Consider the following 13,683-nt stretch of genomic DNA (forward strand, 5'->3'; position numbering starts at 1 on the left):
TTTATTATAATGTTTTAGACAATGTCAACCCCCCCTCAAATTGATAGTTGTTGCAATGTCATCTTCTGATATAAACGTGGAGAAAATTGGAGAAGTTGAGGGTGAGTCACGTTTCGAAATGTCTTTTTCTAGTCCTGTTTTATACAAGGGGGATCATACTATTGTTTGGGTATTGATGGAAGTGTGGGAATATTTGATCTGAAAAAATCACAAATGCGAGCATTACTACTAGCAATTGCTATTAAAGAAACTGAAAATTTCAACATCATTTTTAGTATTTTAAACATCTCAAAAACGGCAACTACAGTTAATTTCTCACGGAAGGAAAAAGGAAAAAAAAGGTTGTCTATTCTAGTTCCAATGGTAACAATTACACTGATACAACACTTCCAATGTGGAGATAGTTTACAATTCTTGCACTGCTTAATATGGAGGATTCTTTACAAGAAAAAGAGCTCCCCGCCAGAAGAATAGAAGATGCTCCAATCACCAGAACTCGAGAAGAATTATGTAACAAGGGAAGGGACCGCTACCCTCTGCAGTCCAAGTAAACATCACAATGCTGCCTTGCCGGTCATCATAAATAAAAACCAGCCAAGCCAACGCACATTGAAGACTGAACAAAGAATGAAACTTAATTTGAGGCTTAGATTACAAAAATTGGAACTCCAACAATAATATGTGCATTAAGAAAACCATAACGGTCAGAGGTAGCAGCTCAAAGAGCATGATGTCCCTTGACGAGCTGCTCACACTCAGCTGTCCTGCATTGATGAAGTCCTTGCTAGAAGTAACCGAAACATTTACAGATAAGGAGCCTGGCAGAGAGAATTGAAAAGCATCAGAGGTGGGGGGAGGGTTATAATAATTGTTCACTGAACAGTCATAGTTTATTGAACTTACAGTCATAGTTAGCCCAACCAATCCGCTGTCTTACTAAATCATATACAAAAATCTTATCTTTCAGAACAAGATCTGCATGCCAAAGCAATCAACAAGATAATTAAACTCACACGTTTTGAAAGGTAAGAGACATGGATAAAGGCATTGAGACACGAGATTTGTAAGTTGATGGGGCTTGTTATACAACTATAATTTCATTAGAAAGTGCCCAATTTGGCCCAACCCCAACCCCAACCCAGTAAGTTGTCAGCCAGTCTATGTCAACGTAAAATGCATTAAGAAAAAATAATGATGCAATGAACCACCAAAAGCAAAAGTAAGAAATGTCACCAATACTGCACTCGAGACAATATGCCATGCAATAAAATCTTATGTTGGCCCCTGTTGTGTTGTGGGTGTTCTATTAAAGAAGCTGAAGTCCATGGTCTAACCTCCTAGGATAGTTACTCCTTGAACTTTCTGAAAACCAATGCACCACATCGCAGAACCACCCTCCTACAGAAAAAAGAGAGAGAGGCGGTGCCTGTTACAACTCATTCAGTGACAATGGCATATTCTGAAGAAACATGTCCAGTTCAATACTGATGGGAAAATGAATAACTTAGCCAAACTGAAGAGCAGCAACTTACACTGGAACCAAAAGGTATAAGATAGTCTTCTGGTTTTAACACCATGGATGCACCCCCAGCAAAGTTAAAACTGGCCAGGGGGAACATCTGAGATACACTGCATAGTAGAAAAACAAAAATTCCATTTAAGTTCTTGTGGAAGAAGAAAGGGGAAAAAATCTGGAAAGAAAACCTTTATGCGGTGTAACATAACTGCAAAAACATCATTGGAAAATAAATAGAAGAAAGAACCTGGTGGAGACAAGATAACACTGGTTTCCTTTAGATGTGATAGGAGTAACAGATGGCGAGACAATGGCGTTCACCTGGACATTCATCAAATGAATAAACTTAAGCATGCTGAAGGTCAATTTGATATTTTAATCATTATAATTCAACACTTTGCTACATTCCAATTCAATAACTTCACTTCCATTTTCAATATCACTATTAAACAGCTCGAAACCTTGAAAATCCCCTAATTGGGAGACCTCAAAATAATTCTTTTAGAAAAAGCTTACTAGTTACGAGAGATTGCATGTGGGTAAAAAAAAACAGTTTACACTAGATGATTTTGTCCACTCTGTATTTGTAAGATAAGGGATCCGGAAAAATGAATGACATAGAAGATATAGTTACTTTAGAGACATGTTTGACTGACACACACAAAGCCTTCTCATAAAACGTCTCATGATGTACTTATGCAACAAGGGTCTTCTATATAAAGTAGCTATCTATATGTCAATTATATGGAAGGATTCCTAGTTAACCAATTCATTTTAAATGAAAAATACAAAATGATCAGAGGCAGATTTGCTCAAGATTGTTAAGAAACAATAAATTAAAGCTCATTTCTCTCAGCTGCAAATATCATTTATTATAACAGGAACTTTTGCTTCAAAAGAAACATGCATAGCAAGTGGAAAATTACTCACAGCACTAACAAAAGGATCATAAGCTTCCGCCACTAGGTACGCCAAAGTTGTTCCAGAGTCAACAATTGTTCCTTGGCTATTTGATGTTGCAAATGCTGCCGGATCAATTGGTAACAATTGCCCATTAACAGCAATGCTTAGTAGATTTAAATTATAATGAGGCCTGCAATTTTTGAAAAGCAAACTCACAGAAAATTAGTGTTGCTCAAAATCAAACAAAGGATATGTCAGGTAGCAACAGGCCTGCATGGTGAATGCTAAAAATAAATAAAAAAACAAATGGTTGTACAACAGAGCAACAACATTTCACAAGAGGAGGGTTCATGATGGTAAGCAGATTTGGCGATAAAATGTAATAACTTGCAAGTGTTTGAAAGGTTCTTCAGCAGTTAAAGTTTCATAAAATAGGAAAAGAGAAGTAATGTAATGGAATTAGTTTCCATTATTTACAATATTCAAAATCCAAATCTTCTCCAGATCTGCTTAGAAATCTTCCACTGGACTTGTTTGTATTGAGAATATCCAATTTCTGTAACCGCTTTAAATACCAAGAAAGATTCCTACCAACATGAGAAATCCTAAAAGCAAATCTGGCTTGGTACCACTCTCCAAAATATGTAACAAACAGAATATGCCTGTGAAGTGCTTGTCTACTCCTAAACACCAGTGATACATTGTATCCTAACCAAAAGTAAAAGAAATGTACAAGTGACTGCTGAAGAAGAAAATGTCTTATCACTGACCAATAAGATGCGAGTAAACAAATTTTCTTTTTTCTTAAGGATATGTGTGCAATATATAAGTCTGGCCCATTGCCTTGACATTTCTCAGGCAATAAGATTTCAGTTGTTGCAGTTTATACAAAGCAAGGATGACAGGCTAAAGAAGTTGGGTTGTTTGGGAAAGAAAAGGTTTCCAAGGAAAAATGACATACTGTGACGGGACAAGTGGACTATAAACGATGCCTGGCTCCAGAATCTCACCAAGAACCAGTATACCACCTCCACTGCCGTCTCCTTTCAAGCAATGCGAGAATACTCTGGGTGTTATCCCTCGGGTCGATAATTGTGATATAACAGAGAGTTCTCCCTGGCCAAATCCAAAAATCCCATCAACTGCTTTATCAGTCTTAGTCAGGTCCCCGGACTGGTAAGCACTGCACCTGTTTTGAACACCACCATCTAGAGAAATAAGTAACATACAAAAACAAAGATCAATCCTGGAACAAAAGAAACTAATTCAAACAGGAGAGTAAGAGATAGATGAAGAGTAAAGGATGCACACAATTCATATTTTGTCAGAAGGGGGACTTGCAGTCTTTTATTCCTTGGTATCAATTAAGTTTGTTGGTTAACTACACCATAATCAAATGGTGATAACTCATTTAAACAGTTCAGCAACAACAAAACTATTTTACAGTATTAGTTGAGTGTTTTGGGAGAACATGCCCCTTGCTGTAAGCATTGGAATGGTTACCATAAGAAGGTCATGCCGTTAGGGTGATCTGGTTATGATCATGCAGTCATCGTTGCAGCAAACTACCATACTCTTATGTGGATCCACTGACTGCATATTATAAATTTGACAGGAACAATAAATGGAAATATTAAGCTTCATTTTTTAGTCTTCCACCTATCCCTTCTCTCTGAACAAATAATCATTGTCAATCAAAAAACTGAACACGCCCCATTCTTGTTCAACAGCATTAGAAAACCTACCCAAAGACAATGAGAGCTGAGGAGTTATCGATCAGTGACTGCCCCAAAATAGCATCAAAATAAAGTGTATCGGAGACATAATAGCCTGATGTCCCACTTCCATCTCCATATTGGAATGTATAACTGCACTGATCAGTCTGAGAAGAGCATTGGGTTGCTGTGGTTTGAACTGCTGAAGTGCAGATCGGGTCTGAACAGCGGACCTGCCCAGCAGTTGATGAGCTGCTGGAATCAAAGAAATTGAGCTGAATCTGCAAAACACACACATCATACCACAGGAAGTTGAACCTTAGTTTTAAGTTTTCCAATTCTGCAAATGTATAGAAAGACTAATGACAAGGCAAGGAAAGAGAGTTTACTCCAAGACCACTAGTACGCGGGCAGTTGTTGCAGGAATTGCAGCAGACCCACAAGACATCACTTCCAGTATCAATCTGCACATTGAATTCTCTAGGAGGAGAGCCCAATTTCACTTTTGTAAAATAAAGTCTAAGCAAAAGAAAAAAGACAAGAATCAAAGAATATCAAGGCGTATAATCATCAAGTGCTAAAAAATTACTAGTTATCAAATTCCATCCTAAAGAGAATGTGGAACAGCACACAAAACTGAAGATAACCAAGACAGATATATTACAAGGTCTCTGAAGTTCCTGTGACCCTGATTGCAATGGAAACCCAAAAGGAAAGAACAGCAAAATTAGCCAATAGTATAATAATTTAAGCACACAATATAAATAACAACAAAAATCAATCTTTTTGGATACAAACAAAAGCAAAGAATCAATCTTTACTAAATATAATTAAACCAACATGCACAGAAATCCCATTTCGTTTCCTTTTCTTCCACTTTTAGAAAGAATCACAAGCAATATCCACCACAATCTCATTTTAAGTGTGTGCCTGTGAGCAAGAAATGCATAAATACAAATTTACCAACTCTAAACAAAACTCATCACTGTGAGTTCATTAAATAGCACTGAAATGAGAGTTTTTACCTCCAAGAATGCAATTCAATCATAGAAAGGAACCTTAGAACTAGGAAAGAGGGGTGGCGAAAAAATTACCCGACGAGGTAAGGATCGGAGGAACCTTGGACAGAGAAGTCGACAACGCCACCAACAAAGCCTTGTAAAAGACGGGCGTGTCTGAGTCGGTCTCGAGCTCTGAGTTGATGGAGTTCAAGACCGTGGTTGTTTAAAGGAAAAGCCCTCTCCAGATGGAGAAGACTAGCACAGTAAACCGCCGACACAAACATGAATGATACTAGTATAATGACGACGAAAGGGGGCCATAAACCCCGCATTTTTGGTGGGTTCTCTTGTTTCTTGGAGAGTGTTAAAGAAAGAGATCGAAGAGGCCCTGTTCTTGGTTGTGATGGTTCTTGCTTCTGCGCATTTAGAAAGGGGGGGAGAGAGAGAGATGGTGATTATTATGATTTTACGTAACAGCAGGTGCTTAATTGTTTGTTCAAATTGGATTAACTTGTGTCTAACAAGTTAAGGGAAAGCTGAGTTGGTTGATTCTAGTTAGTAAAATATTATTTGCTTCCTGGATTTGCCATACAATTATAATTTAGTCCTTCATTTTTGAAAAAACCTGTAATACTCTTGTTGATTGTTTTCTTTTTTTAATATTTTTTTATTTTTTATTCAAAAATATTTTTTAACACAAAAACAATTCGAATATAAGTTATAATTACGAGCCTAGAGAATTACTTAGCATGGAAGATATATGCCAGGATTAGGTTTAACTTAAGGTGATGAATTTAATTTGTCGTTTTTATCTTTGAAATGTTTTTTTTGGGTTCTGCAAAGATCAGATTGCACAATCAATCGGTGAGAGAATCGGTACCTAAAAGCAAAGGGCATATTGTTCAAACGGAGCTTGGAAAAGGATGAAAAGTCGAGCCGTCCTTTCAAAAGATAACCAATTTCATTGCAAAAAATAATCAAATAAAGCGATTAAACAGATTGTTTTTAATATTTTTTTGTTTGCAAACAAAATATTTACAATAAATATGTGATTTAATTATGGATAGTCTCATCTAGAACTCCGTCAAAAAAGCTAATTATCGGGATTTAATTTGAAATTATTTTAATACTTATGAGATTAAGAGAAACAAAATGCATAATATAGGATTAAAATAATGTCATTTCCGGAGAAATATAATAAGATTTGAAGAGAGAAACGTTACACGAAAAAGAATTTTTGTTTTTTATGGAAATGTTTTTATAAAATTTGATTTTTTTAATTTATTTTTTTATATATTTCAATTATTTTAATATGTTGATGTTAAAAATAAATTTTCAAAAATAAAAAATATATATTATTTTAATATTTTCAAAAACAATACTTTAAAAAACAATAATTATTACAACAAAAATACTCTAAAAAAAAAGATAACAATACAATTAGTAGTAATAATAGCATAGGAGTATTTTAATTATAGAAAAATTGATGGGAAACTTTGTATGGGGCCCAGACAATCCATTATCTCATCTACACTATGCTGTTTTTTAAGCAGAGTATGCTCCGGTGGAAAATTTATTCTTTTCTTTTCTTCTTCTTTCTTTTCCTCGCAACCAAACAACCAGCTAGTACGGTGCGTATAACGCACGCACGCCTTTCTTGACCATAGACCAGTACTGTATACAATACATCATCAAAGGTACACTGCTAATGCTATCCTTGTTAGATTTGATAGGATAACTGATTTTGAAAGGGTTTAAATTTGATTAAAATAATATTATTTTCTTTAATTTTTTTTTAAAATCACTTACACTGACTCAATGAGTAGCTAGTTATTAAAATATTGTTGAGTTGATTAAGTTTTAATGAGTAAATATATAATTCTATTTGACTATAAACTAAATTAATTTAAACTTTAAATTTCAAATTCTTTTAGGTAATTTATCTGTCCGAGTTTAAGTAGAACAATTATTAGAAATATAAGAAAATAGCTATGACAATAATATCACTTCTTATCTTTTTTTGAAAGTAAAATTTAACTCAAGTCAAACTTTAAATTTTAGGTTTTTAGATAATTTATCAATTCGAATTGAATTTAATCAGAATAATTATAAAAAATACAAGAAATAACTAAGATAATGAGACTAACTCTTATCTTTCTTTTTTTTTTCTTTTTTTTTTGATGAAATTAATGGCATGCCATGCTTCTTCATCTATGATGATATTGATGTGATCACAACAAACAACAATGCAATCAATAACATATGATTAATTTTTTTATGAGAAGTCAAAATAACTCACCCTTGATTACTCTACATTTCATGAATAATGACACCATTCTATAATTACACTTCAAAACAAGAGGCGGCAGTGTGTTCTTAAGAAGAAAAGGGGACAACGCAGAAAAGTCAAATCATACAGCAGGAGTTGAAGACTATGAGATGTTTGAAAATGATTGAAGTTGTTGAGTAGAAGGAATATATGCCCAAAGCACTTGATATATTTATTTAACATAATTAATCAACAAATTAATAAAATGAATAGAGTGATGAACGGGCAAACAATTATTGATGAGCAAGTTTTTATAATCAGCCATTTAATAGTAATTAACAAGGTTTCTTCTGTGCATGTATCCTGTTGAAACGTGATGATTTAAGATTTTATTTTTCTCACTAAATATATGGTTGCTTTTCTTGTTGAGATACACTTTACTACGAGAACATCCTTCCTTTTCTTTTTTTTTAATAACCCGGGGTATTCGGATCAGTTTACACGCAACACGACTAATTCTCGGACCCACTAAATACTCTGCAAGCCCAATAGATAGGTAAGACACTACGAGGATAACATATGTGCACAAAAAAAATTAAACCTAGATGAAAAGATAAAAAATTTCCTGTCAAAACTGTTAGGCCACGAACTCAAGGGCAAATCCTTCCTTTTCTTACATGTGAACGTTAATGTTTATTCCCTCCTTTATAGTTCACGGTTCAAAGGTCATATTCCATGTCGGAAAAATAACAGGAATTTGAAGGATACGTGCATGGAGGAGGAGACAGTAATGATGGCCGCCATGTATATCCTGCAATGTTAACCCCACCTCCACCTTAACGCCATAGATTACTTGGACTAAATTAAGCAAGAAATTGATGCTTGACAATTAAAAAGAAATGTGTGATTGCTTGTAAGGTTGATGAGAAAGGGAAGATCAGGAGAGCTTTACAGCAATTATGGAGACGTATGCTGGCAAATAGGAGCTCTGTTATATGCAAGCCAGTTTTCTGCTTTTGAAATTAATTGCGTTCCTCGAGCATGAAAACAATATTTATTGTTTCATCAGCTTTGATTTTTTTTATTTTTTTATTTTTCATGAAAGGAACATATCTGATCCGTAGAGATTAAAGGAACCTCGATTGATGATCTGATAGGTTGATCATGCTAGCTAAAGTTGGTAAAGAACAACCACTCCTCTTTCCTCATTATACAGCAAATTTGTTTCAAAGCGATGCATTTTCTAATCTTTTTTTCTTAACATGAGATATTTCTAATCTTATTTTTCAACTAAGATCGTTTCCTCACTTTGATTCACGATCCTTGAGCTCGGGCTTGATTTACTGTAAAATAATTGTTTTGTTAATAAAGAATTAGTTTTTGTTGGTTTATTTTTTTTATTATCAACGTGGGTGTCCGGGTCAGCTTGCGCGCACCTCAACTAATCCCACAGACCCTGAAGTTAGCGACCATGTAAGCCTCTAGTGACCCTAAGGTTTGTGAGACTCGAACTGGTAACCTTTAAGGAGCAAACATAGGAGCTGATCGGTTGAGCTACACCCCTTATAGTTTTTGTCAGTTCATTTTGTTTGGCCAACTCATGAATGAATAATTTGAACAATAATCTTTCACTTTCTGAGCAGTTTATATTTAAAGGAAAAATGAACAGTTTTAATGATATCACAATTAATTTTGTATCAATTTTGATTCTAAAAATTAGTATAAAAAGAGGTTGAAGGGGAGATATTTTGGATCCCAAATAATACCCTTTTTCTAGCATTTCTTGCTCTATTTTTCTTCTGCTAAAAAAGCTTAGGTTCAATTATCATAAGAGCTTTTTGAGTTTGTTTTACCTAGTTTGTGGACTTTGATATGCAGTGCAACTAATCAAGGTGTTATTGTTGAAATTCTAAGAGGTTGATTGCAATCATTTATTTACATCAAGTGACGAGTAATAAAACCTGATAAAGGATTGATCCTTAATAACAATTTATCTTTATTGAAATTAGATTCTAACTACTTCAACAAATAAGTATTACTAAACAATCTAGTTGAAACTTATGAAATTTCATTTGAGCATGATTATTGTGTTTAAGGTGTTGCTTTAATCCTATGTTTTATGGTATTTTCATACTTTAACTTGTAGTTAAATTAAACAAATAACTATTTGAATTAACATTAAGTTATTTTATTCATATTACTGATACCTTCTTGACAATAACCTCTATGCTTTAATTTGCTAGTTACTTTTTTAGTTTATAAATTTAGAACTTTTCAATAATATAATGTAGAGCTATGGCTATCAAAATGTCTGCTTTCAATATGTTTTCTTATTATATTTTAGATTTTTTGAAAATTGTTGACAAAATAAGGTTAAAATCAAGTTATGACAAGTATTTCCACGATAAAATGAGAAAGGATAAATAATGTGGCATCCTACTTAATGGTCTATTTAGTCTAGAATTCCCCAGCCCATCAAACACAACTTCATTCCTTTATTTATTTATTTATTTATTTTTGTTAATTGACTCTATCCCAGTTCTTTTTTTTTTTTTTTTAACCCGGATTGTTCGGGCCAGCTTACGCGCACCACAACTAATCCCCGGATCCACTGAACACCCTGCAAGCCCAGTAGACAGGTAAGATACTGCGGGAATGACAGACATGCACGCTAAAACTCGAATCTAGGTAACAGAGACAAGGAAACCTTGTCTCTATCACTGAGCTACAAGCCTCGGTACTATCCCAGTTCTTTTTTAATTCTACAGAAGCTACCAAAAACTTTTTGTACAAGAAGAAAAAAATATCAATGTCATATTTAAGTTTAAAAAATTAAAGGGCTTCCGCGACAGATGATTTGATATCATTATTTACGTATGTTTTTTAATTTTACAATTTAATCTTTAATTAATGTTAAAATCTCTTATTTTTATCAGAATTTTTTCAAATTAAATATTCTTTTATTTTATCACGATATTTTTTATATTTTAATTAACCATTACTTCTCAGATCAAAGTTTTTGTTTAAAAAATAATAATTCTCGTAAAAAACATATATTTATCAAAACAAAAAACAAATAAACAAGCAATTTTTTATTTATTAAAGAGATACTTTTTTCTCTCCTTTATTCAATTGATTGAGATTTTTATGAATAATTTTGATAGCCTTTAGGTTTTTATTTCAAAAACATGCTGTTAATAAAAAAGATATTTTGTGAAAAAAAATACATTAATAAAAAATGATAATTCGTCTAATAATTTTTTTTTAAAATAATTCGTTACCTTTTTTACAAATATTTATTTTTTTTCCAAACAAACTTAAGCTATTAGCATCTAAACACTTGGAGAAAGGCAAAGCATAATACCATATTCAAACGGGAAGTTTAGTGCTGCCTATAACTATAAATAAAGAGGGAAACAAGAGTAACATAAACCTCCATCTACAATAAAATTTCAAGGAAGCTTGGCGCTGGTGCCACCTTCGTCACCGTCTACTATTGATGCTTCACTGAACATGTACTGCTCCTGATACTCCATCAAGTATTGCGTTGATCTCTTCACATCCAGAAACAGATTGTAGACTCGAGTAATGTCCTCATTCTCCACAACCTTTCCTTTTCGTTTCTGGCATGCCAATGCAGCGGCAGTAATTAGATGGATAGCATATCTCAAGGATGTTTCAACCCCAATATGTGTCAACAACGCCTTTGCCTCTTCAGCGATCTCCACATCTTCTTCTTGGCATCTGATGTCCAGAATCTTGTGAATGTCATCCTTTGTATAAGGCTGAGTAGTAATGATAAGTAAGCGATCAAGGAGATCTATTGGAATCCCATGTGGAGATTTGTAATTTGTTCCTCGTATGGTAGTAATCCCTCTGTTGGTAGCAACGGCTAATATTGGAGCCATCTCATTCTCAAGAGCGCGGTTCAGGAAAGAGAAGCATTCAATGTCAAGCATGTGCACCTCGTCAATGAAGAGAACACCTGGCACAATCTCTGCTTTGCCTTCCTCTCTCCATTCTGCCACCTTCGTGTCAATTTGTTCCCTTACTTCTGCACGAATTTCACCAGTATCACCAGTGAAGAGAGCCAGAAATCCCTGTGTTCTGAAAGTGGAGAACAATAAAAGATGATAAAATGGAACAAATAATCTGCTGGTAATGATGAATCTAAATTACAGCTACATGCCCTATTTATTTCCATTAAGCTTAAATTGGAAGGAAAGAGCACAACATCACAGTAGACACCCACGAAACCGCCCCTGAAGTACAAGAAAGTATGGAAGCCACAGAAACAACTCTATTGCATAAACAATTTCGCCACAGAAACAATTCTGCCCCTATTACCCACCTTGAGAGTTTCCAAAAATATGTGATTGATCTCCATCCAAGGGCTTCAAATAATAGCTAAAACAGAACATTTGTCATCTGTTTCTTTCATGCGACATGTATCTCAAATATTCACCTTACAATAAACAAGCTAAAAATATAACAGATCTAGAGGCTAAAAGAGGCCAGAAAAGTTCTATTTACCAGAGTGCAAGGCAGTGTTTCTATCAATATTTCATCAACCCAAAATCACCAAGATTCTAAACATAAATTAGTAACCAATTTTTTGCTAATACTAATGGGTTAGCCAACAAGTATTTAAGGCTTTAGTTGTAGCCATGTTAAAAGGTTGGAATTTGACAAGAAATGTAATTAAGCAACAGGCTAAGGGGTCTCTAATATTCTCCAAAATTGTGAACATTTACAAATTATGGGTTAACTTAAAGAGAAGCTCCTCCATCTTTCCTCAAGTATCACAACAAACCAAAACAACACAGCAAGCATGGATAACATGACCTAATAACTAGTAAACTCAATCCCATCAAATAAACACAATCGGAAACGCTGAAAATATAATTCCATGGAAATACCTGCTATTGATGACATCAATTTCATGAAGCGTGACACAATGCACAATCTCTTTCCTCTTCTGCAACTCCCCACCAGGACACTGAACAAACCTAACCTGCGGTCCAATAGCATCATAATCCCTTGACCGCGAGAAAGACCTACCAAGCTTGGTAACTTTCCCAGAAGGCTTATCAATAGCAATAACATCCCCACTTTGCACCTTTTCCTTTCCCAAGCTCTCAATCATCTTCGCTCCCAAATCATAAACCCCCTCCATCTCCGTTGTCTTCATAGTCAGTTTCCCCGTCTTCAAAGCAGCACCAGCCACTGCTGGCCTATCAATTTGAATTTCTACCACTTCACCTTCAATCACCTCGGTTTCTTCTTTAATTCTAACAGCAATTGCTTTCCTAAAAGACTGCATTAAAGCCTCGGTTTTCGACATTTCAAGAGAAAATATTTCGCTAGCGGAGATCATTGCAAATGGGGTTTCAAGACCTAGGGATTTTGCCATACCCATGGCGATTGCAGTTTTACCGGTTCCGGGTTGACCCGCGATAAGAACGGCTCGGCCTGCGATTCTTCCTTCTTTTATCATTTGGAGGATGATGCCGGCGGCTTTGCGGGCTGAGGTCTGTCCCACCATTCCTTCAGAGACGGCGCGTGGCTCGAGGGCTGAGTCGAGCCCCAGGCCGCGGATGTGGGAGTGAGCGCCTATGCGCTCGATTCTTGTTAGATCTCGAGTTTCTGAGAGTTTGAGGTCTGCCATTGGAGGAGGTTGCTAGAGAAAGAAGGTTTATTTCAGGGTTTTTCAGTTTTTTTTTCTATTCAAGTGGAGTGCGGGATGATAGATTGGGAATTTTGATGCTCACTAGTGTCGGAATAGCTGACCTCGCTTTGCCGAGTGGCAGATGAATTGTTTTTGTTTTTTTTTAAATGAATAATTATTCTCAACGCAATTTTTAGAAGTAAAAAAAAATTATGATTGTGAATTCAAAGCCGAAAGCATAAGTTTTAGTAGAAATTAGATATTTTTTTCTTGTGTTCGTGAGTGGGTTAATTTTTTAACCAAAAAAAATTCAATTGATCAACTTAAATTAACTTAATTAATTTGTGATCCAGAACAATTTTTTTTAAAAAAAAAATAAGAAGCTCAATACCCAAAAATTTCATATCGAAGAATAAAATAACAAAAATCAAAGTTAAATGAAGCTAATTTTTAAAACTAGTAACTTTGGTTATGAGACCGAAATGATCATATAGAAGATCAAAAACAAAATATTGAATAAAATTTTTAACCATTAAAATAATAAAAAGAAAACAAAAGGTGATCAAAACAATAAGGATCAAATTTGATATAAAAACTAATAAAAAAATAAT

The 13,683-nt window shown here is 34.6% G+C and overlaps 2 protein-coding genes across 4 annotated transcripts; both read right to left on the bottom strand.

Moving 5' to 3' along the window:
• Positions 1–241: 241 nt before the first annotated feature.
• LOC18100099 (aspartic proteinase 36) lies at positions 242–5,645 on the bottom strand. Of its 3 annotated transcripts, none has more exons than XM_024602562.2 (11): positions 5,229–5,644; positions 4,799–4,822; positions 4,524–4,653; positions 4,165–4,415; positions 3,381–3,608; positions 2,447–2,609; positions 1,764–1,837; positions 1,533–1,629; positions 1,335–1,398; positions 904–975; positions 242–818 (listed from the first exon to the last, which is right to left on the bottom strand). In XM_024602562.2, exons 1-11 carry the CDS (start codon positions 5,465–5,467, stop codon positions 652–654), a joined length of 1,509 nt encoding a protein of 502 aa, XP_024458330.2. In that variant the 5' UTR covers positions 5,468–5,644; the 3' UTR covers positions 242–651. The 3 variants fall into 3 exon arrangements, 2 of the variants coding, with proteins under 2 accessions (XP_024458330.2, XP_024458331.2); XR_002982201.2 differs by having other exon boundaries at positions 748–818; positions 1,234–1,398; positions 5,229–5,645; XM_024602563.2 differs by lacking the exon at positions 4,799–4,822 and having other exon boundaries at positions 5,229–5,643.
• A 5,104-nt stretch (positions 5,646–10,749) lies between these two features.
• LOC18100100 (uncharacterized) lies at positions 10,750–13,200 on the bottom strand. Its single transcript, XM_006381286.3, has 2 exons — positions 12,324–13,200; positions 10,750–11,511 (listed from the first exon to the last, which is right to left on the bottom strand). Exons 1-2 carry the CDS (start codon positions 13,070–13,072, stop codon positions 10,857–10,859), a joined length of 1,404 nt encoding a protein of 467 aa, XP_006381348.1. The 5' UTR covers positions 13,073–13,200; the 3' UTR covers positions 10,750–10,856.
• Between the last annotated feature and the right edge of the window lie 483 nt (positions 13,201–13,683).

Source organism: Populus trichocarpa, chromosome 6 (genome assembly GCF_000002775.5).
Source record: "Populus trichocarpa isolate Nisqually-1 chromosome 6, P.trichocarpa_v4.1, whole genome shotgun sequence".
Lineage (NCBI taxonomy): Eukaryota > Viridiplantae > Streptophyta > Magnoliopsida > Malpighiales > Salicaceae > Populus > Populus trichocarpa.